This window comes from Telmatherina bonti (assembly GCF_933228915.1).
Source record: "Telmatherina bonti genome assembly, chromosome: 3".
Taxonomy (NCBI): domain Eukaryota; kingdom Metazoa; phylum Chordata; class Actinopteri; order Atheriniformes; family Telmatherinidae; genus Telmatherina; species Telmatherina bonti.
In genome coordinates this window covers 28,636,340-28,664,178 of record NC_136621.1, presented here as the reverse complement: position 1 = coordinate 28,664,178, position 27,839 = coordinate 28,636,340, and the positions used below count along the sequence as shown (strand labels likewise).

The following is a 27,839-nucleotide window of genomic DNA, read 5'->3' as shown; positions in this document are numbered from 1 at the left end:
AATTGGCCAGGGAATGCAGTTTGTTGCCTTATCAAAGTCTTGAAGCAGAGATCTGGAAATGCCTCGCTTTGTTGAGCGTTTAGTTTATCTGACTCTTAATTGCACATTGTAAAACTGTCTCCCTGGGCTTCTTGCTCTCCCCAGTGTCCAATGTAACCATCTGGCCCTCGCAAAGATCTTGGCAGGAAGTTATGCGAGACGTCAGAGGATAGGAACTCTGATAACCTCACATGAAGTTGGCGGATTCTTCGGCATTCCAGTGATTGTCTTAAATACCTGTTCCTGAAAGTATGACATTGTTGTCAAATCTATGAGCCTTCACACAGCCCATTAGGTTATCCAAGATATCCAACAAAAGAAAGCATCAAAAGCTTTAGTGCATATCTGCATAATGAACTCTGCTTCATTGTGTGAGGGGACACTCCTATGTCCCTTGATTTTACATAAATGGTTTGAGCCAAATGCAAGGAGAACTTCTTGAATCAGTAGACTTTGTGTTTTGTGCATGCATTTTCACCATGGGGGGCACCTGCTGCATTTCTACATAAACGTGTTTCTTATATGAACACTTAAATGTGTCAGCATGATAACATATCTTGTCATCCAACAATTGTGAACTTATTAAGACATGTGCTTGTTGTCTGTCTCCATAAATGTGGTCCAGACCATTAACAGTAAGTCACTCTGTTAACACATATGAGCAGGTGGCTGGCAGCCATTCACCAACAAAACAGTGCTGGTGTATGACATGAGCATGACTACATCTTGCATCACTGCTCACCAAGTGAATTTAACTGCCTCGGAAACTAAAGACACACACAGTGATACCAAGACAAGGAAGCCTGAAAAGAGTCAACCATCAGCTGAAGATTGACTCAAGTAAGGGTTGAGTCAACCTTCACAGGGCACTCACTTTGCACAGATCTGTCTTTATGCCCCTGTTTATTATGGTCTGGCGTAATGTCTTGTGCATTACACCAGAGCTGCAAGATGTCAACATCTTGCTAGTGGTTTGCAGGGTTCCAAACAACAGATAGGGTGCATTGAACTTGCCATGTAAACTCTATGAAACACATTTAGCAGAACTGTAATTATTTACAGAACCAGAGCATGGGAATATGCTTAGTATAGATGGGTGGGTTTATATTTGTTTACTTATTTATCAATTTATAGATATAATACAACTATATAAGGCTCAAAGGATAGCTCCTCAGATCCGCTACAAGACCAAGAGTGTATAGCTCTCTCTCGGCACAGCCAACACACAGGTTTCAGTTTGCCAACATTAGCGTTTTATTGATCTTATGAACATTTCTGGAATATGTAGAGCACATTTCTGCAGAGCATGCTTGGAAAAAAAAGTGGGAAGAGGGCTTGTTGGTAAAGAGTGAGGGGGGTTATTTTTGTAAGCACCCCTACAATGCTCCACCTGTGCCTCAGCCATACCCCAGAGGACCACCCACTTAGGCAGAGAGAGGGCAGTGAGAATCCCTATAACCTCTTTGGGTGGGCAATAAGGCCCTGCGCTGAAGTAGAGTGTTTCAGGCTACTGAAAGATTCAGGAGGAATGACTCCCAGCAAACACTATCACATCACCAAGAAAGAATAGCAAGTGCTGGTGTGAATTAAAGGCATCCTACTTGTGTAATGGTGTGTAGCTTGATACAAAAAAAGACTGCCCGTTGATCTTTACCATTCTTTTCATCAATATCTATCAGTTGTGATGTCAACAGGAAAGAAGCAGATCTTAACAAAAGACACATTGATGTCTTGAATGTGTGAGAGACGGATTCAAGCAGCACACACTGAAAGACAGAACATGAATGTAAAGATGCAATTAATGAAAAGTAATCAGTTAGAGGAAATAAGGTATTTGCAGAATAATGAATAATCTTTAAATAGACGCATAACAAATGAGGTAAACAGAATATTAGATTAAAGTTTTTAATTTTATTTTCCCGCTATAGACACTTATCAGACAACTAATTTGTTTAAGCAATTTTGGCTTTTGTGTTAAACCTGACCGTTTTAGGTACTGTGTAAGAACTGGTTGTCTACTTAAAAGACAATAATAAGCAGGGTGTTTAAAAAAAATACACAACGAGCATTTACAAATAAAATGTGGTGCATCTTACAATGTTTATGAACCACAGGTGTGGGATGAATGATATGCTGCACAGTGTAAATCCTAATACACCTATCTGAAAATAACACGGACTTAGCAAGAGAGTGAATGAAAATGGCAAGGTGTGAGCATGAGCTTCTGGTTGTGTTTGCCTGTATCATCCATATGTCTATGTGAGTGATTGATGGCTGAGGAAAAAGGTGAAGGCTTCCTCCCCGGTGGTCTGCCTGGGCTCTTAGCCACTGTGCAATGACCGCTGCTGCTGCTATCCCTGACCCACATCACCACATCATTGACACTAAACCGACCGCCAATCTTCCGCTGGCCCATTGCCTTTGGCACAGACTAAGCTGGAACTGTTTGGATTGTAACCGGGCTTCATAATGAAGACTGAACAATAATGAAGGGGAACACTGTGTCCACAAACTACAAGATGAAGTTTGTTTGTCTATCATTATTGTCAAGCCGACATATGTATTTTTCTAAAACAAAAAAATGTCGAGCAGACTGCTGCACAGGCCAACGCTGCGGTGCACGTGTTAAGTGGCAAACACAGGGAGGATAAAACAGCTCAGGAACACTATCCTATGTTCAAATAAACAGATGTGTGTGGGGTCTGAAGAACAAACACACATTCATTAGGTGTCTCTGCCTCTAGGCTTTGAGCAGCCGTGCGCACACACATTCAGGCTCACTAACACACATATTTAAATATATATATACACAAAATCGTAAGCGCAATCTCCATTACGCTCTTTTTATCGCTTACTCACACACACATATACACAGAGAGTCCAGCCAACCCCCAATTAGACAATCAAACAGCTCTACTGACCCTTAGCTTCTCTGGGATTTGGAGTTTACACCCGGACATGGGCTGCCCACTCCTGTTTACTCAAGAAACCTGACTGATGGATTGTATTGTTTGGCCTTTCACAGCTATAATTGGTCCTGTTGTATAGGTTAAAGCTTGGGATATATTCTGCAGACCCCAAACATGCCACACATGGCCTCTGGGTCAATAACACTCATATCAGTCCAGGGACCCCTAAATGGTAAAAGGGTCAGTAGTGAACATCAGTGGCTTGCTAACGACATTAGTGGATGACTTCATGATCTTAATTCTCCTTCATCTCTTTGCTCCTGAACAAGAGATGCATGCATAGCCAAGTATGCCTTCTAACCTCCTCCTGGCACCCAGTAAATATTTAGTCAAGACTCCAGACTGTGACACACATCTAGTCCAAACAACCTGCTAAACAATTATCAGTGGCATCATGTGTACACTGCATGCCTCCTTCATGTACGCATGTGCCAGTATAGTATTTATTTTTATAAATGCTGTGTGGTACTTTGTTAGCTCGAAAAGTCAAACTGTGCTGACTGTGTGCGAGACTGTCATTATGACTCTACAGAACAAGAAAACATACATTTCATGCTATAAGGCAGATGCTATAAATAACTCTGTACAAGTTAAATGTACACTTTATTTTCAGTCTCACATGTACAGTAAATAACCTGGCCACCAATAGTAAATCCCTTATGTTAACAAAATTATAAAATTGTACCTTTAAAGGGAAAAACTGTCAGGCGCCAAAAAGATGATTTTGTGATATTAAAATGATGGGAAAAAAAATGATGAATTAAAAACTCTTTCTGAATGCACAACTTTAAATAAAAATTTGCCAAAATTGCAGCAGTCCAATAATTTAAATGAAAAACTATTAAAAAACTGAATTTCATGAAAAGTGATAGAAATGTGGATCAGAGAAAAAACATCTATTCCATTTAGGAGTCACTAAGATTATCTCCATCACCGCTTTTATAAATGTGAAATAAGCATTACTGTTGGAATTGGATGTGTTCTCTGAATGTCCCACTTCTGTTTTTTCTTTTAAAGTCAAATTAAGTCATTCGGATCAACAAGAGTAATAAATGTGTAAACCGCTGGTTGCTAAGCATTCAGTAAAGACAGGTACAAACACATAACACATCTCTGTTTGGCCACCGGTGAAATTGTCACACTTGAGTCTGCAAACACATTAAAATATGGCTTCCTGTCCTCTGCTGCTCGCTAATGAGGCTGCACGAACAGTGATTTAATAATATCCATAATATTGGAGTTGATCTTGGACTTCTCGCTGCTAAATGTAATTGCTTCCCTCAGTTTTTTTTATATGTGCACATTCGTGTCTCTCCCAACTTTTCAGTCTACACTGGAGGTCTGCAAAACAAGCTGGATATGGTCAATTAAATCTGAACGGGAAAATAGTTGGGGGTTAATGTCTGCGGATAACCATGCTGCTAGAAATGAATTTTATTAGCACATGAATCTATGCCGGTCGAGAAAGACACACATAAGATTGGAAATAAAACAAAGAAAAATGTTGCAATTTTTATAAAACCCTGATAACTGAAAGAGATAAACAACTCAAAGTACAGTGATGACACAAAAGAGGCACAGTTGCATGTTGGTTATGCAAAATGGAAATTACTTGTAGTGAAATGTCAAGATTTGGACACAAGTCCTTTGCTACACAACAAAACTGAGTGCTGTGAGTGTGGAGCTATGGAGATGTGCAGGAGTGGAAAACAGCAAAAGTAGAAAGTACATTGACATAAGAAGAGAAGAGGAAGACAGAATCTGATGTCACTGCAGCGAGAAAGGGGACCTTGCACTGTAATCTAATTTGTCCATGTCACCATTTAGGTCTGGCACTATATCCATTAAAAAAATATGTAATCAACCACAAAAACCTTCTGTGGGACGTTACAAATAACTCAAACAAAGAATACTGTAGGAAAAGGACAGATTAGAGGGGGTATGGAAAATGGGCTCCTATGGTTTGATTTCTCTTTTCATTCATAACCAAGACAATTAGATTTTTTGTTATTTCAATGATATACACAGTACGTAATACTACAACATGTTGGTGCAGGACCTTTTTGATGCAACACAGAAAATGACAACAAAGGACTCAACAGCGCAGAAAAGACCAGAATTAGGATTATTTCTTTTGTCCTATTTGTGTGAATAAAATGTAAGTGAAGAAAGAAAGATAGTTTGACTGCCATTTGTTGAAAAAAAACCGAAAGTGTAGTGGTAGTTTTTTGGGGGTTTTTTTTCTCTTGTTTTGATCAGTAAATCATGTAATCAGAGATGCTGTTTTGATCTCTGGTTACATGAACTACAGATGCTCTTCACTAACTAAGTTAGTGCATGTCATATCTGATTACTTTGCACTCCCATCCATGGTCACTTACAAAAGAAAACATGATGGTGTAGGTCAAAAGTCAAGACTTCAAGACAGTGGTTCACAAATCAACAGGTGATGTCATTTTGCAGCCCCTTACCGTAACCACAACCATCAAACCACCAAAGACCCTAATCTCAATCCCAATGAACAAAACAACTTTCTTTTAATATCTGTGCTTCCTTCAATGCAGGTTTTTTAATAGCTTTGGTCAAACTGCTATTTTGAATATGCTTTGTAAAATGATTTCACTAATTCTACCAAAACAAATAAATAACTGGAGGAAAATCAAGTTTTGAGCATCAATAAAATATTTAAACTTGTGGGGTCTGCCATTCTGGCCCACACAAAACCATCACATCCCATAAGTATCGTGGCCTCCCACTTTTTGGACTCTATCAATGCAGAAAAACAAGACCACACACACATGCACACACACACACACACACACACACACACACACACATATCCACAAACGTACAGCATGTACAAACACAGAGACAAAATGTTCCTGACTGTGTGAAATGAAACAAGTCTGTTGGGTTACATACATTTTGGTGCATTTGGTGAGAAATGCAAATAAGATTTTGTTTAATTGTCAAAGTAGATTTCCAACCTTTACACAACCTACAAACAGCGGTGCTGCTGACAGCCACATCTGTAAAGGTTTTTCTTTCCACCTGCAGGCCACTTCTGCCTCTCTGTCTGAATTATTCTGATCTGTGAGAAACACAAGACAAAATCAACATTTTTCAGCAGGAAAAAAAATATGATTAAAGCAGAGATACAAGAGTGTTTGAACATTATTGATGTGATCCAACTGCACAGTGCTGTCCAGATGACCACACAAATATTTGGAGTACACAGTGATACTTTGGCAGTCTTCTCTTTGAAACAGCATGTAAGCCACAGGTTGTGAAAGACCAGCTGAAAAAGAAAAAAAACTTTCCCAAGAAAAGACAAGTGTTGAAATTCATCTGACTGTTGCACTGTGGCGCACAAATGATTTATGATCAATCCATCGTCTAATTTGTGAGCTGGTTTATCTCACCAGCACTGTTGAGCTTGGTCCGCGGCAATCAGAATTCACAGAGCTCTTTTGGTGGGCCGAGTACATCCCACGAACATAAAGGCTTAGTTCATGTAGCATCTGAATATAAAACATGCCATATGGCTTCTATGTCTTGGCTTGTAAAATTATAACAACCTTACTAATCAAAGACATTGTGTCAAAGGAATACGGATTCCAGTTGTGGTCTAATGTTGGCAGGTCCCACCATTAACTTTTTTTTTTTATATTTCTCTGCCAAAGGGTGAATAAAAAGACAGCAATTTACAGCATATTACCACAAACGCCCCGGGTCTGTGAGCACTGACGTTAAACACCTGCTTATCCTGGCCACACTTCGTGTAACAATACTGCTGTTCACAATTATATGGCACTTGCCATTTTTTAGATCCCTAAATTAAAGTCTTAGCTCACCAAAATTACAAAAAAAAAAAAAAATGTTCTCACTTATGCTGGTGGGATTTAGTGTGCAGATATTTTTAGGTCTCTGTGCCCTTTTGTGAGAAGTCCTAATCTATATCAATGCAGAAGAAGTGAATAACATTAAAGTTCTTGGATTTATTCAAAAAAAAGTTGATGAAAAGCTGTGCTAAAATTTTCCAAGAGACACAGTTTGTAAAGTTGTTGGCATAACTAACATAGTCATGTTCCTTTAAGTGATGGATATGTATGACCTCAACCTTTCTATCAGGAACGTGTAGAACAAACCATGTTCTTTTAATAACCAGGCTGTTACAAAATCAAACCAAACAGCACTAAAGTATGAAAATCACAAAGACAGACTGGACTCTAGGACAGTCAATTAACTGTGGGCAAGGACAAGGGATATGAACCAGACTCAAATCCACCACCCACCTCTTCAACCTCCAACTGTGGGCTTCATTTGTTGTTCATGGAGAATTTGCTCTTTGCATCATTGTCCCAAACACCAAAGAAAACCTTTTACTTTTGATTCAAAAACATTCTGTAATTTCCTGAAATCAAATCAGAAAACTAGCTTGAATATAGTAAAAGTGCAACCATTCACGGCACTCCAATGATAAGAATGGGAGAAATGCTGTCTTACAGAGACAACATCTGACAAGGAGAGAATGGATATATAGCAGGAGGAAATGTTTTATCATAGTCTTTGTACATTTCAACTCATGTAAGTATGCTTCAAATCCTTGGTGGTCCAACACTGCTATCAGCATCTGGAATGTAACACAGTGGGGACTGCACCCAAAAACTTCTGCTCTGTATCTTTGCAATTAGCTGAAGATAAACTTGGGGTTTGCACTGTCCTGATCCACCCTTTGTTTCTTAAATTATTTGCTGATCTTTCCCACAAGAAAGTACAAACATCTAGCTTGTGTTTATGGTCACTGACTTTTGTTAATTTCTTGTCTGCTTTAAATGACTGTGAGGACAAAAAGGCATGATAATGAAGCAGTGTTTATGTTTTTGGGTGCTTAGCGGTAATAGGTCTGCAACTGTTTGTGAATTTTGTTTTCTTGTACCGACTGGTCTGTGCACATGTATGGAAGACGTGTGTGAGTTTGAGGTCATGTGAGACAGCCTGTCTGTCTATGTGTCAATGTGACGGAGGGTTTGAAGAATGGGAGGGGGCATACAGTGGCAGGCAGGGCAGTGACCCCATTAGTCTGAGCTCAACCCTGCTGAGAGAAGTCTGAAGATGGAACACAAGTGCCCGATCACACCCTGTGTGTTTACCTGAGTTTTTGTTACTGGGTAATAGTCATATTCATGCAAAATAATTATTTTAGGTCATGCAAATAAAATGGCAACAGTTCCACTACTGAGATAAAAATTCCTTAAATGTCTTAGCCTGTGTGTACATGTGTTTGTGTTTGTCATCACATTTTTACATCTACTCATTTAAAACAACAGAAGTTAAAAAGAAAGGTTGTTGCCATCTGCTATAAATGGTAGAATACCCCAACAATTAAACCAAAGCATCAACTAAAACTGCCATTCACACCAAAACAGATGGCATTTAAAATTTGACATCAGGAGGATGAGTAAAATAAAATCCATGTACTCATAACCTTCTTATAAGTATATAGTATAACATTGCAATTTTTACACATAAAGACACAAAGGGGTTAATGCAGTCTCATTGCTGTTTTTGGTTTCTTGAAGCAAATAAAAAGACAACAATAGAGACAATTGCTTCCTTAACCAGCAGACCAGTTTATAAAAGCTTAAGGCAGTGATTGTCTTGAAACACAAATTAAACACTGCTAAAAACTTGGGTAAATTCATAGTTTAGTATAAAATACCATCTTTCTAAAGCATATTCATATCAAAATACCACTATATGAAAAAAATTGAGAAGTTCTTCACATATAGGTTTGTTTTGTTTATCTTGGGTTAAGAAATATAATGAAAAGCATACAATTGTGCTCAAGTGTATCGGCATCCTCCCATTAAATAAGGAAACATGACAACTATCACAGACAATGAGTTGAAACTGGCAAAAAAGTATGAATAAAAATTTAATTAAAGCTTTGTTTTCTAATGAAAAATGAATGTAAGTCCTGATGCTGCTTTTGTGGCTCAATAGAAATATATAAAAGAAACAATCCTGATGGGATCTGAAAACCAGTATTTTGTTAGATGACCCTTTGAGGCAATCACTGCAATAAGGTGCTTTCTGTCAGACTTCTGCAGCTGTTGGTATTCTGTCCCACTGCTCATCAACAGAGTGCTCTAAATTTCTGAGACAGTTTTGTGTTTTTTCAACCACAGTTCAAAGGCAGTGTCTTCTTTTTCATTCAATTATAATCGAGCAAATTTGAGTTTATTATTTGTTATTTGAGTGACTAAAATTAGCCTTTTCTTCAATCTGAGATTGCCAGTACGTGTAAGCATGACTATATGTACTATTTAATCAATCCTATTGCGGCAAATTTCTGTTGAAATACATATTTGCCACAAATCTGTCTTTGTTTTGTTTGTAAAAACTAATTCAAGCCTGCCGTGACCGAGGCCAGCATGAAGACCTCCTTCTGACATGCGGCTCATGCTGCTGCCAATGAAAACCTTAAGGCCATGAAGAGGCAAAATGTATCTGATTAACATGCAGTTGTGCTTTACCAATTCTGAGACTTTGCAGTTATTGGTACATTACATGACTGATATGAACCAGTCACTAAGAAAGGGCTTTGAATTACTTATAGGGTAATATGAAAATATATACTGTGTTTTTTTTCCAAGACTTGCCTTAAACTAAATGAAAGAAAGAAGAAGAGAAACATTCTGACAGGAGAGGGTAGTCCTTTATAAGAATGACTCATGCTTGGTAATCAGATCCCAGACAAAGGGAAGGTTTTCATTTCAGATTTTTTTATATAAAAGAACAAGGACCAGTCAAAGACACATTATTCTGATATATGATCTTGAAACAATTCCCTGGAATAATCAAACCCAGTGAGTTCCCAAATAGTGAACTTTGAATGAGAGATGAGAGGAAAAAAACATCTCAAACTGATTCCACATCTAAGCCCCTACACAAGAATGACTGTTTCAGTACTAGTAGCTTTCACATCATGTTGTAAAATCATTCCAGTTATGCAAAGAGACAAGTAGAGATCGTGAACTTCCATTTTGCTTTAAATCCTAAACCAAGTTAATGTCAACATTTTAGAAAAGTTTTTATTGTGGAAAATTAAACTGATCACTGAGGATGATTTAAGTACTAATTCCCTTAATGAAATCACATTTGCTTCATCTAAATAATGTTGAAACTAATTAAAGTGGCTAGTGGGTCTTCCTTTCACTTGAATCAGTGCTCAGAGAAACATTTACATCCAGCAAGTAGGGATGTCTTCCATATTCACCAAGCAAGCAAGAATTTAGGACATAAACTTGCAGACAACTGTTTTAATAATAAATTAGGAATTGCTTAGAAAGGAATAAAAAGTCTTAAACCTTGTCAAAACAATCCCATTAGGTCTTGGTGAGAAAATCAGCAGCAGAAAAAAAGGTAATTCCACTGATGTCACATGATCTTCAAACCTGAAAGAAGAGGGTGCAGAACATCATGCTGAATATTTTCTTGTGAACTGACCGGCAATTTGCTTGCTATAACATTTGTGAGACTCTTCTTAATAAAAAAGGAGAAAAAAATCTTAGTGTGCATTGCAAAAATAAAAAATTGCAGGTATATACAAACATACTCCTCTGCCAGGCTTATTCAGATGCCATGAAGGAGCCCTCCGGAGATCAGGCCTACCTGATGGAGAGCTTGAGAGGCCAAGCAGGAACAGATGGGTTGAGGACGGCGGGGTACTGGGAACAAGGAAATAAAGGGAAAGAAAGAAGCCAGAGAGCATCGACAGTGAGGGACCACCATCACTGCTGCCTACACCAGACTACATTTACCACCACCCCAGCCCCCATCCCATCACACTAAAATCATTTTCAGTGCAGTTATTCTTGACTTTAATGAATCTGCAATTTGCACACATATGCACCCTGCCAAACATGGTACTACTTCAGGATCCATTTAACCCTGATGGAACCATTTACAAACAACTGACCACAAAGAGTCATCCATCTGCATGTTAACCTCTCACTTGCCTTCGGGGGATTGTGCTATTCTCTATTACAGGGTTCAGAAAGGACCAAAGAAGCTAGAACTGGGAGGAAATGGAAACAGTTGCTTTCAAAGCAGAAGAGAGGGGCAATTAGCCAAGTATTAACATGATGGAGCTATGGTCACTTCAATCATTGTGTTCTTTCTACTTCATAGTTAAAAAAGGACACGATCAAAGTGGAGCAAAAGATTTGAAATCTGTGGGAGGTAGGGTGGGCTGCACAGTGATGTACTGGCTCACACTACTGCTTCACAGCAAGGAGGTCCAAGTCTGAGTCTCAGCTGGCTCTTTTCTCTCCGGGTACTCCGGCTTCCTTCCACAGTCCAAAACCACGTGCATGTTGGGTCAGTTGCTGATTCTTACAACCATGTGACGGTATGCTTGTTTGTCACTCGGTTGGCACTGTGATGGACTAACCCTCCACACAACCTTTCCCCATCCCCTCACCCTAGAAAATGGATGGATTGGAGGTAAAGTGGCCCATTCTACATTCCTTAAACCCCTTTTTTGTGAAACTTAACATGCAGTGCCAATTTGTACGTGGCTCATGCCACCACTCTGTGGAGTCCTGTGTGGTTTAACTTACTCATGCCATGTGTATACCTAAGCCAAACAAGGCCTAAGGACACTTCAGGGTGGTACAGAGAAAGGAGGGGCAGGGAAGCTAAAGGCGAGGTAGTGTGGTCTGATGGCTTAAGCCTGTGATTTAGAGACTGTTGATATCGGGCAGACAGCCCAGGCTCAGTCACTGACTCACTGCGGGTGACGCTGCATAAGTCACTATACTTAAAATGTCCTCATGTTTAGATCTGTTCAAGTGCAAATCAGCCGCACTCACACAGCTGGAAATGGCTACTAGATCGGATTTTCTTTTTTCTGTCTTGCTTTTCACTGAAACCTTCACAAACAGATGGCAGAGGAACATTAAGCTGTTGTCAGGACTATTAATGACATTGTGAACACTTTCAGAGGTCTGTATGCCTTATGGCATACGACTGCCAAAGTCTGGCCATTACAGAAGGTGTGAGAGTAATACAATGCTGCTGTGTGCTGGAAGGTGAGGGATGGCTGCCATGAAAGAAAAGTACACACATGGTTGAAGGACTGTTAGCAGTGCTGACATTAATGATTTAATGTTCCTGGTGGTGTGAAGAAAAATTGATTTCTGAGATGTAAAATTGGTGCAATGTTTTAACCATACAGCGCATTATGACTTGCATCCACTAATACTGTCATATGAGAATTTGTCCACTGAACTTTGTGTATATTTTCTGTGCAGGTTTTCAAAAGGTTGCCACTACCCGAGTACCATTAAGTCCGAAGGAATCAGAGCACCGTGTTCAAATTTCTGAACAGCTTTTCTAACTGCTTCCTTCACTTCTTTCTGCCATCAGATTGGAGGTCTGTGTCCAACAACTTATATTAATCTTCATTTGGTTGGTCCTCTTTGGAGAAAGTAAATAAGCAGCAGGAACTTCTATTTCTAAACCTCTCGATGAATGGAGATCACAACTGCGAGGTTGTGTTGAGGTTTGCCTTGTGAATGCTGTGTCTGTTCCAACAAATAAGATATTTCTGAATAATCTATAGCTCAAAGTGATGCAATATCTGCAACACCAGTGGAAGATTTCAGTGTTTAAAGCTTTTTGGAAAAGGCAGCTTGTTCTGCTTGTGTTCACATCATTACTTTATTAATTGATGGGAGTCATTAAGTTCTGCAGATAAACTCTGCTGAACCCAAATTTAAGCACTGACCACCTCTAAGAACAAACGCAGCCAGCTTTAGGTTTACTATGAGATGTGAGGTAGTAGTTTTGTCTATTTGCAGTGGAAACATTTACATTTCCAGAAGTTCTGTAATTACGCCCATTGAATGTGCTCTTGATTATCACACTGGGCTTTGAAGCAAATAATGCACTAACAAAATGGACAGACCAGAAAGAGCAGACTTTCAACATGTCCTTGGCCTGGGAAATAGCAGAGGTGGCAACCATAACTTGTGGAGTCATATTGTTGATGCTTATGTGGTCACACGCAAACCAAACCATCAGACCTTAGGATATCCTTTTCAATGGGTCAGACGCTGAGTGCACAAAAAATTCCCCACTGACCCTGCAGAAATAAAAAGGCTGAAACAGGTATCCAGTCTAAAATATATCATTCTGTTTGCTTACAAATATTGAACCCATCAGTTTTAATCAGCAAAAAGGACTAACCAGTAAAACAGACTCATCTTTACATTATGACTGATTGTTTCTTAGTGTGTATGCATACGGTGCATGTTGGGGGTGTGGGGGTCTGTTTTGAGTAGGTACCTCACTAAGTCATCTTACACTGTCGACTAAGATTCTCTCAGTCTATCTCTGCCAGCAGATGTAGTACTCTCTGGTCCACAGCTGCATCCCATATGTTTTCACGCTTTTCAGCAATGCAGTTGTATTCGTTTCTGTACTTGAAGCTTTGGCGTTTGTGTGATTGTGGTGTTGACGGTAGAATCCCTCTGCTCTTTTCCTTCCCTCCTTTGACATACAAAACACAGAAGTAGCACTTTGGCTATACTTGGTCCTGAAATCTCTCCAGTTGGGTAACGTAAAGAATGCGAAGGGTGGGGGGTCAGATCTGGCAGGGTCTGCCACAGCTTCATAGTACACAGTCATTTCCATAATTGCCCACAATCAAACCAACCCCTCCTGGATTCCACCCGCTCCAGATTCCTGCAGATAAGCTGAGCCGGGAATCTGATGAGTGCTGTGGACCCCCAAGTAAGAACAGGTGCTGCTAATGTAAGTGATTTCAGATTCTCTGTGTTTCCAAAAAAAGGGGCAGGCTGTTGTTTCTCCAGTAATTGCCATGGTCGGACATTCCCCTTTGGATTGCTATCATGTGACTCTTGTGTAGACATGAATGAAAGAAAAATTTACTGATATTTGGTATAATTAATAAACTAAGGTGCCTTTCAAAATATGCTGTATGGCAAAAAAATAGCTGGGCTGATCAATGACATTGTGGCTAGTTTCCATTCCCCCAGCACATGTCGTTCTCCGCCAGAATCAACCTTTTACAACAGATTAGGAAACAAATTCAAACAGCTTATTGCATTAAGCATGTGGCCAGAATGTTAGTTGCAGAAATAGAAGTTGCATCAGTCAAAGTTGGTCCTTCTTGATAAGAAATACAAGGCTGCATTATTTTTTGTTCTAGCCAAGATGCATGGTTATAAATACAATACATATAATATATATTTTTAGACTTGACTCTGATACCTTTCCATTACCTACATCGCGGCGGCTGTTGCTCAGGAGGAAGAGCAGTCGCCTTCCAACTGGAAAGTTAGGAGGTTGTTTCCAGGCTTCCCCTGACTACATGCTGAAGTGTGTCATGCCAAGACACTGAACCCCAAGCTGCCTATCAGGGTATGAATGTGTGTGTGAATGGGTGAATGGGAAAAGTAGTGTAGCAACTTGAGTGGTCTGCATGACTGGAAAAGTGCTATATAAGTCCATTTACCATCTATTACACATGGAAGGGTTGGAACACATGCTGAGAAAAAAGTACCTTTAGCTCAAAATCCCTTCTTATTTAAAACTTGAAATAAGTACAACTGCAAAAAAAAAAAAAAAAGGTTAAAATAAAATAAAGTACAACATGCAACACAGTGGATCATGTCAAAGTGATGAAATATTCTCACAAACTTGTAAGAATTACACAAGTGTTGCACATATCTATGCAAACTTCTAGGCAGCTGTAAATGCAGGCTATGTTGTTAGACAGGAGTTTAGCTTATAAGTAACTAACAGATAATGCTGTGGTCAAGTATGAACCTCACTGTACAGTTTTTGACTAACCATTGCTGTCTTTAAACAAAAAGGAAAGAAAGAAAAAAAAAGACAAACTTAAGCAGAAGAATTAAGTTTTCATGATAACACCCAGAGAAATAAGGACAATCTAACTAGAATAGGGGATGGATCGTAGCTATTTTATTTTTTTCTCTTCGTGCAATTATTCGAATAAGTAATATAATTTATTTAAAATCGCAGGTTTTAGGCGGTGTAGCGCTTAGCCACGCTGAAAAATACTCATTTCATGCACTTCTTCGGTCGAGTGAGCAAGCCAGCAGCAGCAGCAGAGGGACACCCACTGCCTGCACTCTCTGTTTCACTGCTCTGCCAGGTGACCGTTTACCTCAACGTGGACGCGGTGGCCACATGCGCGCCCCCGCGAACTAATACGTCACAGCGCTCGCTCCTCTTCTCGCGCGCTGGTTAAAAAGAAGGAGGAATGGGCACGGGAAAACATGTGAGCGCTCTGAGGACTTTAGTGAGACACAACTTTTTTATTCTTATGTTGTTTTATCCTGTGCATGAACAAACTTGCTGTGCTCAGAAGGAATTACATTTGAAAGGAACGTCAGGCTCGCTGAGTTTTCACTTTTTGTGTTCTTCAGGATAACTTGTATTGCTTTCCTTTTCCATTGCTTTTTTTTTTTTAAACTTAATTTTTATTATTTTTCCTTTTCGAGTTGAAATATATAATCAGAATATACGATAACATTATTTATTAACTAATACCTGTGCTCATATTAATAGTATTAAATTGAGGACACCTGCGTTTACGAACAATATATCTGTAATTTTCGTGAACGGTTTGAGCTGGTTGGACAAATATATCTGAATAAATTTATAATCTGCAGTGTAGGTGAAGATTTCTGTACTTTTTTGGGGGGAAAGGATCATATCTTGTTCTTTTTGTTTTATTTCTTTTTTTTCAGTTGTACTTTCTTTTTCTAATTTTTTTTTTTTTTTTTTTTTGAACTATGAAACATTTGCAATTTGTGCTCGTCTTGGCCATCGCGGTCAACGTGTGGGAATGTGGGGACGCAAAGTTCGGAGAGAGGGGAGAAATGACCTCCAGGAGGAGAAGATGTTACGACGGAAGCTTGCCTAAGCGGTTGAAGAAAAGGGAGCGAAAAGTGTTGCTTGACGGCAACAGCGGAGAAGTTTGCCACAGGTTGTACCCTCGTGTGTCCTGCTGTCCCACCAGGAAATCCGCCTATCAGATCCTTCACCGCAGGGATGCTAGGGTAAGTTAAAAGTCCATCCACCAACCTCGTGTTTTTCTAATGAACGGAATGGATGTTACCGCACAATGCTGGAGCATGGTCATTATGTTGGTTATTACTGACAGACAATTTGGGGACGAAGAAGCAGCCCCGAGCTATGATCACCACTCCAAAAAATATGACATTCTCACAAGGACATATTGTTCATCTAAGTTACACTGTCAAACGACGTGATTTTACTACCCTGTTATATGCAGGATTGCTTTGTAAAATATCCATTTCTAACACATAGGTCACAGGAAGTCTGCTCGCATTATCATAGATTGGGGTTTTGGTTTTCAGATGCCATTAATGTAAACACGTATGATACACCAACTCACATGGTCTACATATGGTTATGGTGATGTTTGTTTTCTCTAAAGGGCTCGCGCAGTTGTTTTTGCTCACCTAGCATGAAAGTGAAAGAAACTTTTGCTGTTTTTCGCCAACCTAAATGTTGTTTACCAGGTGCTTTTGCACAATCTGGTGCAGCTCTAATTCGGCGTGTCCAATGCGCTTCAGCGTTACCATGGCAATCAATCGCCGATTTACGTTTCATTCAGCTACAGCATGCTACGACTGTCCGGCTACTAGCTCAACCTTTTGCTCAAAAAGGTAGGATTGCGGGTGTACTTTTTCTTATTACAGTCTATAGCTTCGCTGTTTTATTATTGTCAGTCTCGCCACCACATATAAAAAGTTTGTTTGGAGTATAAAATAATTATTTTGTACTGTTTACAAAAAAGTTCCGTTTGGCTATGTGTTGTGTGCTCGGGTTTTTAGTTTTGACAGTAAACATCGACTGAAATAATGAAGTTTGGTCCAGGTGGTTTTTGAGCCTTCCTGCGTTATTGAAAAGCTAGAAACAAGAAAACAAAACAAAACACGTAACTGTTAGCCATTCTCATGTAAAGTACTCCTGGAATAATTCAGTGGTTGGGTGGTATCTCACTTTGTGTTGCAACAAAAAGCCATATTGCATCATTTAATTTGCTCAAGTCATGCAAATAAAAGGGGAGAAATGAATAGGACGAACTCGACTTCTCCTCCTCCCCACTACACTGCCCACACACGGAGCTCTTTCTGATTATGGCAAAAGAATAACAACACCATTGTGTTTGTTGGTTTCACTAACAAGAGAAGCTGGAGAGCATCACTCTAGCCTAGTCATCATCAGCCTTGTCCAAGTGTTCATGCCTTTGAGAGGATGTGTGTTCTTCACTGTATTCCCTTCCATCAGACTTAACCTATTCCCTGAGGACAAGTGTTTTGTTAAAGCTTAGTGTTTCCTACCTCAGCCCTCCCCCATCTCCTCTGTATCTGATCAAGTGTGTTGTAAACTGTTGCAGATCTTTTGCATCTAAATAAGTGTCCCACCCCCAAACAACAACAACAAAAAATGATGTGAAACTTTATGTATCACAGTTCAGATAAATGCAAAATGGATTTCTTTAACATGTTATTGACCAGACTATTCCTTCTTTTCTTTTACATCATCATAAAAAGAAATGATGACAGATGTGCTGTTTCCAATTTTAAGGAATGACAGAGTCTCCGCTTGGAACCTGGAGCGGAGGTGCGATGAAGATCAGTTTTTTATGTTAGGGACCATTACTTTTATACTGTTTTCTACTCTGTTTTTACTACATTTTTCTGTTTGGTTATGTTTAGGGGCACATGGCTTTACCTAAAACAGGTGCTATTGCAACTTTTTCTGTTTTAAATTAGCAGTGAAACTTGCACCCTACAGAAGTAGCCTCCAGTGGACTTGTGTTACTTTAAAAGTTGTGCTGCACGTCTTACAAAAATGAACACTTTAAGTGCACCTACAAAAGTAACTAATGTAAAATTAAAGTTATGATTTCTTAAATATTTGCTACATATTGAAACTGGTAATGATATCTCAGAGTTGGCAGGTTTTCTTTTCAAGTTATCATACAGATCAGATTATAGTAACGATCTTGCAACAGCTGTTTTCCAACAAGAAGCTCAGAATTTTATTTTATTTTATAACTACTTCTCTAAAATACATTATAATCATGTCAGACGTCCTCAGTGTAAGTTATTGACAATTCTTGTGCCCCATTGGTATGTTTTTTCCTGCTTTTGAGGAACATGCCCACTGAAAATCAACAAAACTCAACACACAAAGGTCTACTTGTTCTGGTTTGGATGATGGCAACATTGGAGCCTATCCCAGCAACATATGGACACAGGGCATGGCTGAAAGCACACAAATGCTACTCTCCATGGACCTTGTGCCAGCCCGTGGCACACAGAATCAATGGGCAATTTAGAGCAGGAGAGCAGGCATGCCCATTGCACTACATGGCATGAGAGCAGAGGGCACCAAGACAGAGGGACATACCGCACATACAGAGTCATAGCCAGTGTGGAGCTCCCTTTTTTTCACTAAACACTGACCGTTTGAATACTATTCACAAAAATGTCATTCAGATTGGAGTTTGTATGTGGATATTCATATAAACAATAATGCTTTGTCTTCATTTTAGTAGGTATCACTGTCTGATCTGATGAGTTTTATACTCTGTTGCAGTATGTTTTTCAGGAAGAGCTCCAGGTTTTTGTCAGGGACTCTGGCACCTGTTGGATAAGCACAACCTCCAAACAGAAAGTCTTTTCCACAGTTTGTTCTGCTACCAGAGTGTAAGATGTCCATATGTTAGCCTTGGGTCCCCTGATTTAATTGACTTCGACAGACTGCTAATTTGTTGATACCAGAGTGGGAATCATGTGCCTGTCTATCACTAAATTGGTGTTTACACATGGACCTCACACGGAGCAAAACACTACCAGCCTGCCTGCCCAAGCAGCAGTGCTCCTGACCTAAAACAGATTACATTGTGTTTTATTATGGTTAATTTGTTATGTAAATAATCCTGCTAATTTCTTTTGGATTTACTCTTTGTTTACTTTTTTGTGTAATAACCCTGAGCTAGACTTTGAGGCCCATATTTAGATTGGGCTCTTTTTTTTCCATTTAAGTTTTACTGTTCAGGAACTTGAATGAGTTCACAGCTAATGAGATGATTTCTTTAACTATCCAAACATAAAGCACATTTTAGTCATGTACAGTATACATACAGAGTCCATGAAGTTCTCCCAAAAGTTGTAATGTCAGCTCGGGGGCTCTAGACAAGCTTTAAGGCATCTATAGATAATTTAGTAAGATTAAATGTCATGGTCTCATAAGTTTCGGGGAAAAAAAATCATCCATCTTAATGAGTAGCAGTGTACATTATTATTGGGTTTTTAAAGTATTTTGATTTTACTGGAAGTATTCTTAAACTGCCCTGTTTTTATTAGTATATTATTTTATAGCACTTCAAGTTGTCTGGAAATTTGTAAAGATTTAACAGAGAATCTACACAGTCCTGACATCAAATTTTCTGCTTTGGTGATGTTTGTAACTGTCTGCCAAACCTAGAAAACATTACAAGGGCTATGTTAATTGGGGGATAAAAGTTAATAACCTACCAGTTTAACATTGCATTTTTTGTGTGTGTATGGTCTCCAGATTTTCTCAACCAACAACACAGAATGTGGACATCTCCTGGAGGAGATCAAGTGTGCTCGCTGCTCCCCCAATGCCCAGGTTTTGTTCCACTCGGACATGGATAGGATGCCACACAGGGAGCCAGACCTGCCGTGGCTCTGCCAGGACTTCTGCCGCGAGTTCTATTACACCTGTAGGGGGCACATACCAGGTAATTACCTTCATAGAAGACTGCTGTAAGTGCAATTAAGCATATGTTGTGCTCTATTTACTCATGTGATACTTTATAATGACAGTAACATGTGATTATGATGAATTAAAATTCACAGGAGACCTAATTTCTTAGTGACACTCATCTCATGTAGATCTGTTAGAGTTTTGGGCTTATGCAAGTAGTGGTGTGTCAGTAGTCTGGTCTGTAAATATTTATTTATCCAGCTCTTACCTCATCTGACCTCACCTCCAGTTGTTGCTGAGACTGTCTTACTGTTCACTTGCTACTTCACTCCCTAACATACTGTTGCATTTTAATCTGTAAAGTCATTCGTCAAGCATCCACTGTGCACATGCATGATTAGACCACAGACTGATACAGCACTTTTTTGAGCTATCAAAGAGCAGAATGAAGTTTGTGCTTACTGAGTTACAAGTTTCAGTCTAGCTATGTGTATATTACCAGGTGCATCGTTTAAGCCTTAATTTTAAATCATAAAAATATTGCAATCAAACGTGAAGACTACGATTGTAGTAACATTGAAAAGAGACATTTTTACATGGAAAAGAAAATACTTTTTTGCTTTGTAAGAAAATCCATTAAAAGGAGATTCATACATCCATTTTTCCATTTTCTGTTCTTTTTTAATTTACTTCAGGGCCACGGAGGGGCTGAAGTTTATCTTAGCTTCTATTGGACGAGAGGAGCGGGAATATCTTAATTTTGGATTTTTCTAAAAGTACATTCATAATTTAAAAAAAGGGTCCAACAGAATAAAATTGAGACGTATTAACATGAACGACATGCTTCACTGTCAACATGCAATCTGAATTTACAGCAAGGTGAGCAGACTTTAAAATGACGACTTTACCATTCAGAGACAGTTTGTTGTAAACTTGTTCCTTCCACCATCTTCGTATTTCTCTCTCAGGCTCAGAGTCAAGTTCAAATATAAATGGTTGAATTCAGAAAGCTGCTGCTGTCAGTTAGCTAATATCACTAGCTGCTGTTTTTAGCATCGGACGTACTGGGCCCCCCCCTTCCGGCGCTACACTTCCAGCGATCAATCAGCGCGCACCTCATTAACATTATTTAAACTAACATCTGTGTTTATCGAAATCTCGCATGAACTCTCACGAGAAAAGTTTTGTTATGAATAAATGTTCAAAACAAGCACTTTTAAAACATTTTTTGGTTCAGTAAGTTTTGAAACAATTATTTAAAAACACTGAGAGGACAGTGGTGACATGAAATGACCAGGTTATGATTCCTTTAAGATTTCTCTAGTCACTTTCTATAAAACATTATGTCTAAACCATAACGGCTGGTCTGTGCAACTTCCACACCAAATGAAAACAGTTACACATCTGGGCGATGCTTCTTGTGCTGCTTTGGTTTGGTTCCATGTGAGTTGCAAAAGAGGCAGGTTAGAGTGGAGCACTAAGGCTAAAGCAGAGTTCTTTCCTCCATTTGTAAGGATAAAGTTATTCTTGTTTTTTGTCGTTGGGGCTGTTGAAGAAGAAAAAGACCAAGGTGTCATTGTGGAGGATCGCTCACTAGCCTTTGAAGCATGACATAAAAAAAAAAAATCTTTTCAGTATGTTTGATCACCTGTATGATAACCACCATCTTTTTTTATGCCAAAGGTAAACGCACAGTAGTTGGTTTAAATTATGTCAATGTTTTTCTAACATAAAGTTAAAATTCAGTGTTATTGTGCCATTTGTACTCATGTACAACAGCACAATGCAACACATTTACTAAACATTACATTATGCTGGTAAAAAGATAAACTAAAAAAATCTTTTTTGTTAGTTTTACTCTTCAAAAATTGTCAACCCTGTATAGGTTCATGGTTTTTATTGGTCAGTGTAACATAGTCTGTTCAAGTGTTTTTAATTCCAGACAGATTTTGTGAGTTAAAAGTTCTTATGCTGGAGTTGCTTACTTTGAGATGAAAACATCCGCTGAAGAAGGAAAAATGTAAAAATGCACTAGTTTTTCTTGTGCATATGGTGGCCTTACATTTTTGTTGTACTTTAGCCCTGAAAGCTTTTGCTCTTCAAAAGAATTTCCTTTGAAGGGACACAAGATCACCAGTACCTATGCCTGTAGAATACATACCAAACATGATCAAAAACCTTTTGGCTGCAGTTTGTCTTCCAGCCAAGCCATCTTCCAGTCTATGTTGCCACAAACTGATTAGATGTGCTGAGATTTGCAAAGACAGAACAGTTACAGACACACTTGTCTGCGGCCCACCCACATAATATGCTGCAAATCAAAGTCAAATATCAATCGCCTACATTCCAAACGAGTACATCCTTGCCTGCGTCTAATAGCCCACTCATGTACATAGAACTGAGGTTGGCAATTGGGACTTCACAGAATAGCAGAGATGGGTAAAAGGAGAACTCTTTTCTGAAGTCTCATTACTTGCTCATGAACTGACAGACAGATGTGTTAAGAGTCGAACCAGAAATGCTCAAGACAGGAATCCAAAGAAGGACCCCTCCTCTTTCTGTTCCCTGGTCTGCTACTCCTTGCTCACCCCCCTCAGCCCACCACAGATCAGCATATGTGGTGACGAATGACACATTTATTTTTCTACAAAGGTTGTGTGTATGTAAAACTGCTGAAGTGCATCAAGATGTCAAGTACTTTGGGTGGGCCACCCAGGTTGCCTTGGAAGATAACCAGATGGAAGTATAACTTTAGCACTGTGGAGCCAGGAATATGGACAGAGTTCTGTCTCTGTTTCTCTTCCTCTTACACCCATTCTCTCCTGTTGCTCTTCATCTGCTGTCTTTTCTCCCTTTTACTCTTTACTGTCTTTTATATATTACTGCATATCAAAGTAATATTAGGATATAGTCTCAAACCTATGCCGCACTGACAGCATACAGATTACTTTTATTGTATCTTATAATTGAGAGCAGAATTTCTTTTAGTTATACCCATTATTTCTTTGAACCGTTTAGACATTTATAGATATTTCTGAAATTGTGCATATGTCTATATATTATGTGTATATATGTGCATTTTATATAGTCCTTTGACACAGCAACACGGAAAATGACCCAAAACCCGCAAAGACAATTTGCTAATTTAAAATCACTTGCCAGAGGTTTTAAATGAAAAACAGTAGCATTTAAAGCATCCATAACTGTCCTCATGCTCCCATAAAAGTGCCTGCTGGCTCCTTGATTAGGCCATGTACTTGGTTCCTCTTTCTCTGTAGCGATATTTACTACCTTGACTCGTACGTCTGCCCACGAGCCTCCCACCCTCCCCAAACTCCTCTCATATCTTCCTGAACTCGTTCCCTCATCCTGCACTCAAGGTCCCCAACCAGCATGGTTAAGATAACTGCAGACACAAGAGTGTGGGTGGTATAGCCAGAGTTATGTGTGTGTTTCTACATCTGTTTGATCTTCATGTTGTGTTTAGATGTTTGAGGGGATATCCTATCACCTCCAGTATTTGGTGCGGTCAGGTCTTGTGGTGTGTGGCAGGAGAGGGAGATGAAAGAGGGACAGGGAGAGTCCTGTTTGTGTTTTTATCACTTGTGTATTTGCTCTCCTCTGTCCTCAGAGGGATTGACGAGAGGAAACAATACTGTCAAGATTGTTTTCAGGTCGCAAAGTGCCTCTGAGACCCACTGCACACTTTGCTCTTTTTTTTTTTTTTTTTTTTTTTTTTTTTTTTTTAGGTTTTAGAGAATAATGTTGTGAATGTGTTGCTGGAAGCATAGCTGTATGTGACCGCTGTGTTTATGCCGATCGCATTTTGTAAGCATTTTAGAACATCTTGTCTTTGTTTTGCAAATTTAAGGATTGAATATATATGACATTTAAAAAGATTTTTGTTTATTCAAAATAACATGGCATATTTAATAGGCAAATTTTTTTAATTTCACATTCTGTTCCCATGTGTAGCCCCGTAACGAAACACCCAGACCAGTTTGAAGAAAGAAACAAGTGGAGGATTTTTTTTTTTTTTGGCAAGTGTCGATAAAAATGCTGTCATACAAAGATATTTCACATGTAGTGCATGAGCAATATTAGTATAAAATGAATGCTCAGCAGCATGTCATTTTGTACTAGTTCCAGAATAACTTTTTCTGTCTGTTACATTGTAGGACAGATGGAGAAGCTCACAGTAATTTATTCGGCTTGGTTTTCCAGTATATCCTAAAATTCACTGCTATGGGGATGCATTGGTTGCATGATTGTGTGGAACATTTTTTGGTCAGTTTATCCAGTTTACTATTTGTTATGATCCTCATATTTGGCACTCTTTGCCTCACATCTTACAGAAATATTCAGAAACTTTAGAATGCTTATGTTGGGGGAACTATGTTTTTTACTTTTGCTAGGCATAGTGAACAAGAGTTTGTTTCCTTAGATCACCTTAATTGGTTTTCAAAATTGGTTGTCATATGTTTAATAATTTTACTACTAAAAAGCGAAAATGGTCTGATCATACACACCTCAGCCACAGCATTAACCATTTAAAGTAGTGTGTATAAATGTAAACATTCATCTTTTGGAATGAATCACTGACCACTGCGAGACAGAGTAAACTTCAGGGGACAAGAACCTTTTGCCACAGGAATCCATTAGGGCTTTTGCACAAGCATTATGTCAAGTGATCCATTTGGTGATGCCCATCATCTCCTCACTTGCTCTTTTACTCAGGATTTGTTTCTCTGACACAAAAGCATGTCACATTCTTTCACAGTACTTCTCCCTTCATCTGCCTCCTTGAAACTTTTATCTGTTCTTGCACAACCATGTCCAGCCACAATACACTGCAGACATGCACAAATAAGTACCATATAAATAATTCCATGTTTACTGGATTTTCTTGGTTGTTCCAGTCATATAAACCACATATATGTGATTATTTGATTATGCGGCATAAAAAATAAGTACTTATGTCTGTCTGTATCTGTTATGTTTGCTAGAACTGTTCCAAGCCGACGTGGATGAGTTCTGCCAATACTATGGGAGGAGAAGTGCCAGTTTATGCTTTCCAGATTTTCTACGAAGGCAGCCTATTGGGCAAGATTCCAACTATTTGGAAGATGAGAAACTAGAAGATATCAGCAGGTTAGTAATCAGACTTTAACCACATTTTTTCCATCTTAAGACAGGGGCGATCTGTGGAAGTTGAGTATAATTTCAACTTGCTTGAAATTTATACACTTAATCAGTGCTTATAAGTTCAGTTTTAAGGTGTTCAGTTCTGTTTTTTAATATGATTTTTGACACAGATGCAGCTTCCATAAAATGTTCTGGGTTAACTGGTCCATTCTGACATGGATCATACACTCTCAAAAATAGAGGTACAAGATAAGGACATTTCTGTACCTATAGGTACATTTTAAAGAAATGTTCTCTCAAAAGTACAATACTGGTCTTGAAGAGACCAGAAGCACACCTTCAGAGTACGAAAAAGGGTTCAAAGTGACATAAAGTACAAATTTGTACCATTTTGACCATAAGGGTACCTGCAGCATTGAAAAATGTAATGTTAATGGCTGTAATGTTACAAACTAGAGCAGAGTTGAGTGATGACAGTAGTACTACTTAACAGTCATTTACTACACCAGACAATGAAGGTCAGATGCTGCAAACTAAGTGTATGTCTGGTCAGTATTTTGAGTTTTTGAAGATTATTTCTAGATTAAAGAGAAGATAATATTGCTAAGTGGCATGGACCAGGCCTAATGCTGTGGAAAACATAAAAAACATAACTTGAAAAGGTGAGGTTGAACTTGATAAGGTACAAAAATAGACCAGAACTGAAGGGTACAGAAATGTCTCTCAAAAGAGTACACCCCCAGCGACAAGCATTTGTACCTTTTTAGGTACAAGCTGGTACCTCTATTTTTGAGTGTGTACTTTCACCAAGAAATCTATTCATTTTCTTCTCTAAAACTTTTGGGCATTTTGATATCATAATAAAAGTGCTTATCCAGCATCCTTCTATTTCCCTCTCTCACGTCAAAGGTCTGTACATCACAGAGGCCTTAACCCTTTTGTTTTCTGTGGATGTTGTTAATTTTTGGTATCCTTGAGAAAAAAAGGCAATGAATCATGTACACCTGAATAGCAGCAACCAACATTTACATAAATACCTTCTGTTATTTAGGGTCAACGGCTCATGTGATGCGTCTGCCCTTTATCCTCTGAGAGGTTTATTTACAAAACTCGCAGTGTGCAGGGGAGAAAATGACAGAATTGAGAAAGTTACTAGCTGAGACCACAAGCTTAATTTTTTGGAATTAAGATAAAGTAATCAAATGCTCATGTACTCAATCCACAGAGGAAATGGTTGCGGTAATTTATGGCACATGTTACAATGGGAACAATACAAGATGACTGAGACCTACCACAGGGTGCGGTTAACTTGAGCTGGTGTAAACTGTGACAATCAATATGTTCCAAAGTGTGCTATAATTTGTACTTTTATCTCTAATCAGCTGGAGACTGATCCAAAAGGAAGGTTTTAATGATTTGGTCTTGTAATTACCTTTTAATCATTTCAGTTTGGGTATATGGGGTTAGACATTATGGAGTTTTGGGAAGGTGGCTGCAGGTGAGAAGCTGCAAGAAAACTTGTAGGGCTACAAGTCTGCCTCCTGGTCTCAACCCGAAGTTGTCATTGTGTTTAGATGACTGGTAAATTTGTCTGTTTGTAATAATGGGAGCTTCTCCATGCAGACTGTTGCATGCCATTTCTCCTAATAAGACCAGTTTCACCAGAGAGTTGGCAAATTATCCACGTAGACCCTGTTGTCTTCTGGGCACTACACAGTTAACAGTTAAAGCTTAGCATGTCATCACTTGTTATATTTGACAGGGCTCCTGAGAAAGTTATATAGTCCGACATTTTTTTTGGCAAAGTTACATACTGAGGAATTGGTTATCACCGCTGACATTAACAACAATCCAGCTGTACTAATGTGTCTCCAGCAGGCTGACGTACGATTCCAAAAAGCTTGCTCTGGACCCTAGAATGCTTTTGACTAGGGTTGCTGGTTCTGACTGCAGAGCTGCAAATTACCAGGATTTTTTTTTCCTTAGCAGACATGTGCTGAGTAGGTAAAGATTGATGTAGAACCATGGGCTCAAGTTGAGGACTATTCTCTCTTTGATCATCACCCTGCCATCCTGGGGTCCCACCTGTGAGGGAGCTGCTTACTTACCCCTCCAAATTGGCTCTACATCAGCTAAGAGGGCATGTTTTAGAAGTTATAGAAGCTAGCCATACAGTGAAGAACATGTGGAAGTACACAGACTGTTACGCAGTATGTCTGAAAACGCCCCATCAAATGTGTAACACAGAAATTGTAATGTTCACAGGTAGACTACAGAATAGTTGCAAACCTCAACACTGGATTGTAGATTTTAGCATGAATCACATGGTGCTTTTTCCAGATCTTGCAAACAAGGTTTACACAGTTATTTCTATGTTAGAGCTTTGAATGAAAAATTGGGAGCTATTAAGAACAGGGGGTTGTAACTAAGAAATATAGTGTGAAGAAAGCACTTTTAGTTATCCTATACCATCATTATGAAATATCTGCCCACATTGAATGAACACTCGTGCTTAGTTTCTATACATAAACATCTATATTAGAATTTCCAGTGTGTTGAAATGAAAGATGTGTAAAGATGATGGAAAAGATGATTCAGTTTAGTGTGTTCAGATGACTGCTAAGAGAGTTAATCAGTAGTCAGTACCTGTTCCTCTTTTATCAGACCACATCTTCCACATGCCTTTTTTCCCTTTGACTCTGGAGTTAAAATAAGCAATACACTCGATTGTCCATCTGAAACCATTTCTTTTTCTGGGTGATACATTTCTCACCCTTGATTCAGTATGCACAATACTGTCCCTCTTGTTCCTGAATAAATAAAACACTGATAGTAATACTGGCATCATGCCAC

General features: G+C 38.9%; 1 protein-coding gene across 1 annotated transcript in view; it reads left to right on the top strand.

The window, feature by feature from the left end:
• Nucleotides 1–15,862: 15,862 nt before the first annotated feature.
• hhip (hedgehog interacting protein) overlaps nucleotides 15,863–27,839 on the top strand; it is a gene marked incomplete at its 5' end in the record, with an annotated part of 33,024 nt that continues 21,047 nt past the window's right edge. Inside the window, 3 exons of the mRNA XM_079261411.1 lie at nucleotides 15,863–16,129; nucleotides 19,686–19,875; nucleotides 24,848–24,992. Of these exons, the coding sequence (XP_079117537.1) occupies nucleotides 15,863–16,129; nucleotides 19,686–19,875; nucleotides 24,848–24,992 (602 nt within the window). The remainder of the gene's footprint in view (nucleotides 16,130–19,685; nucleotides 19,876–24,847; nucleotides 24,993–27,839) is intronic.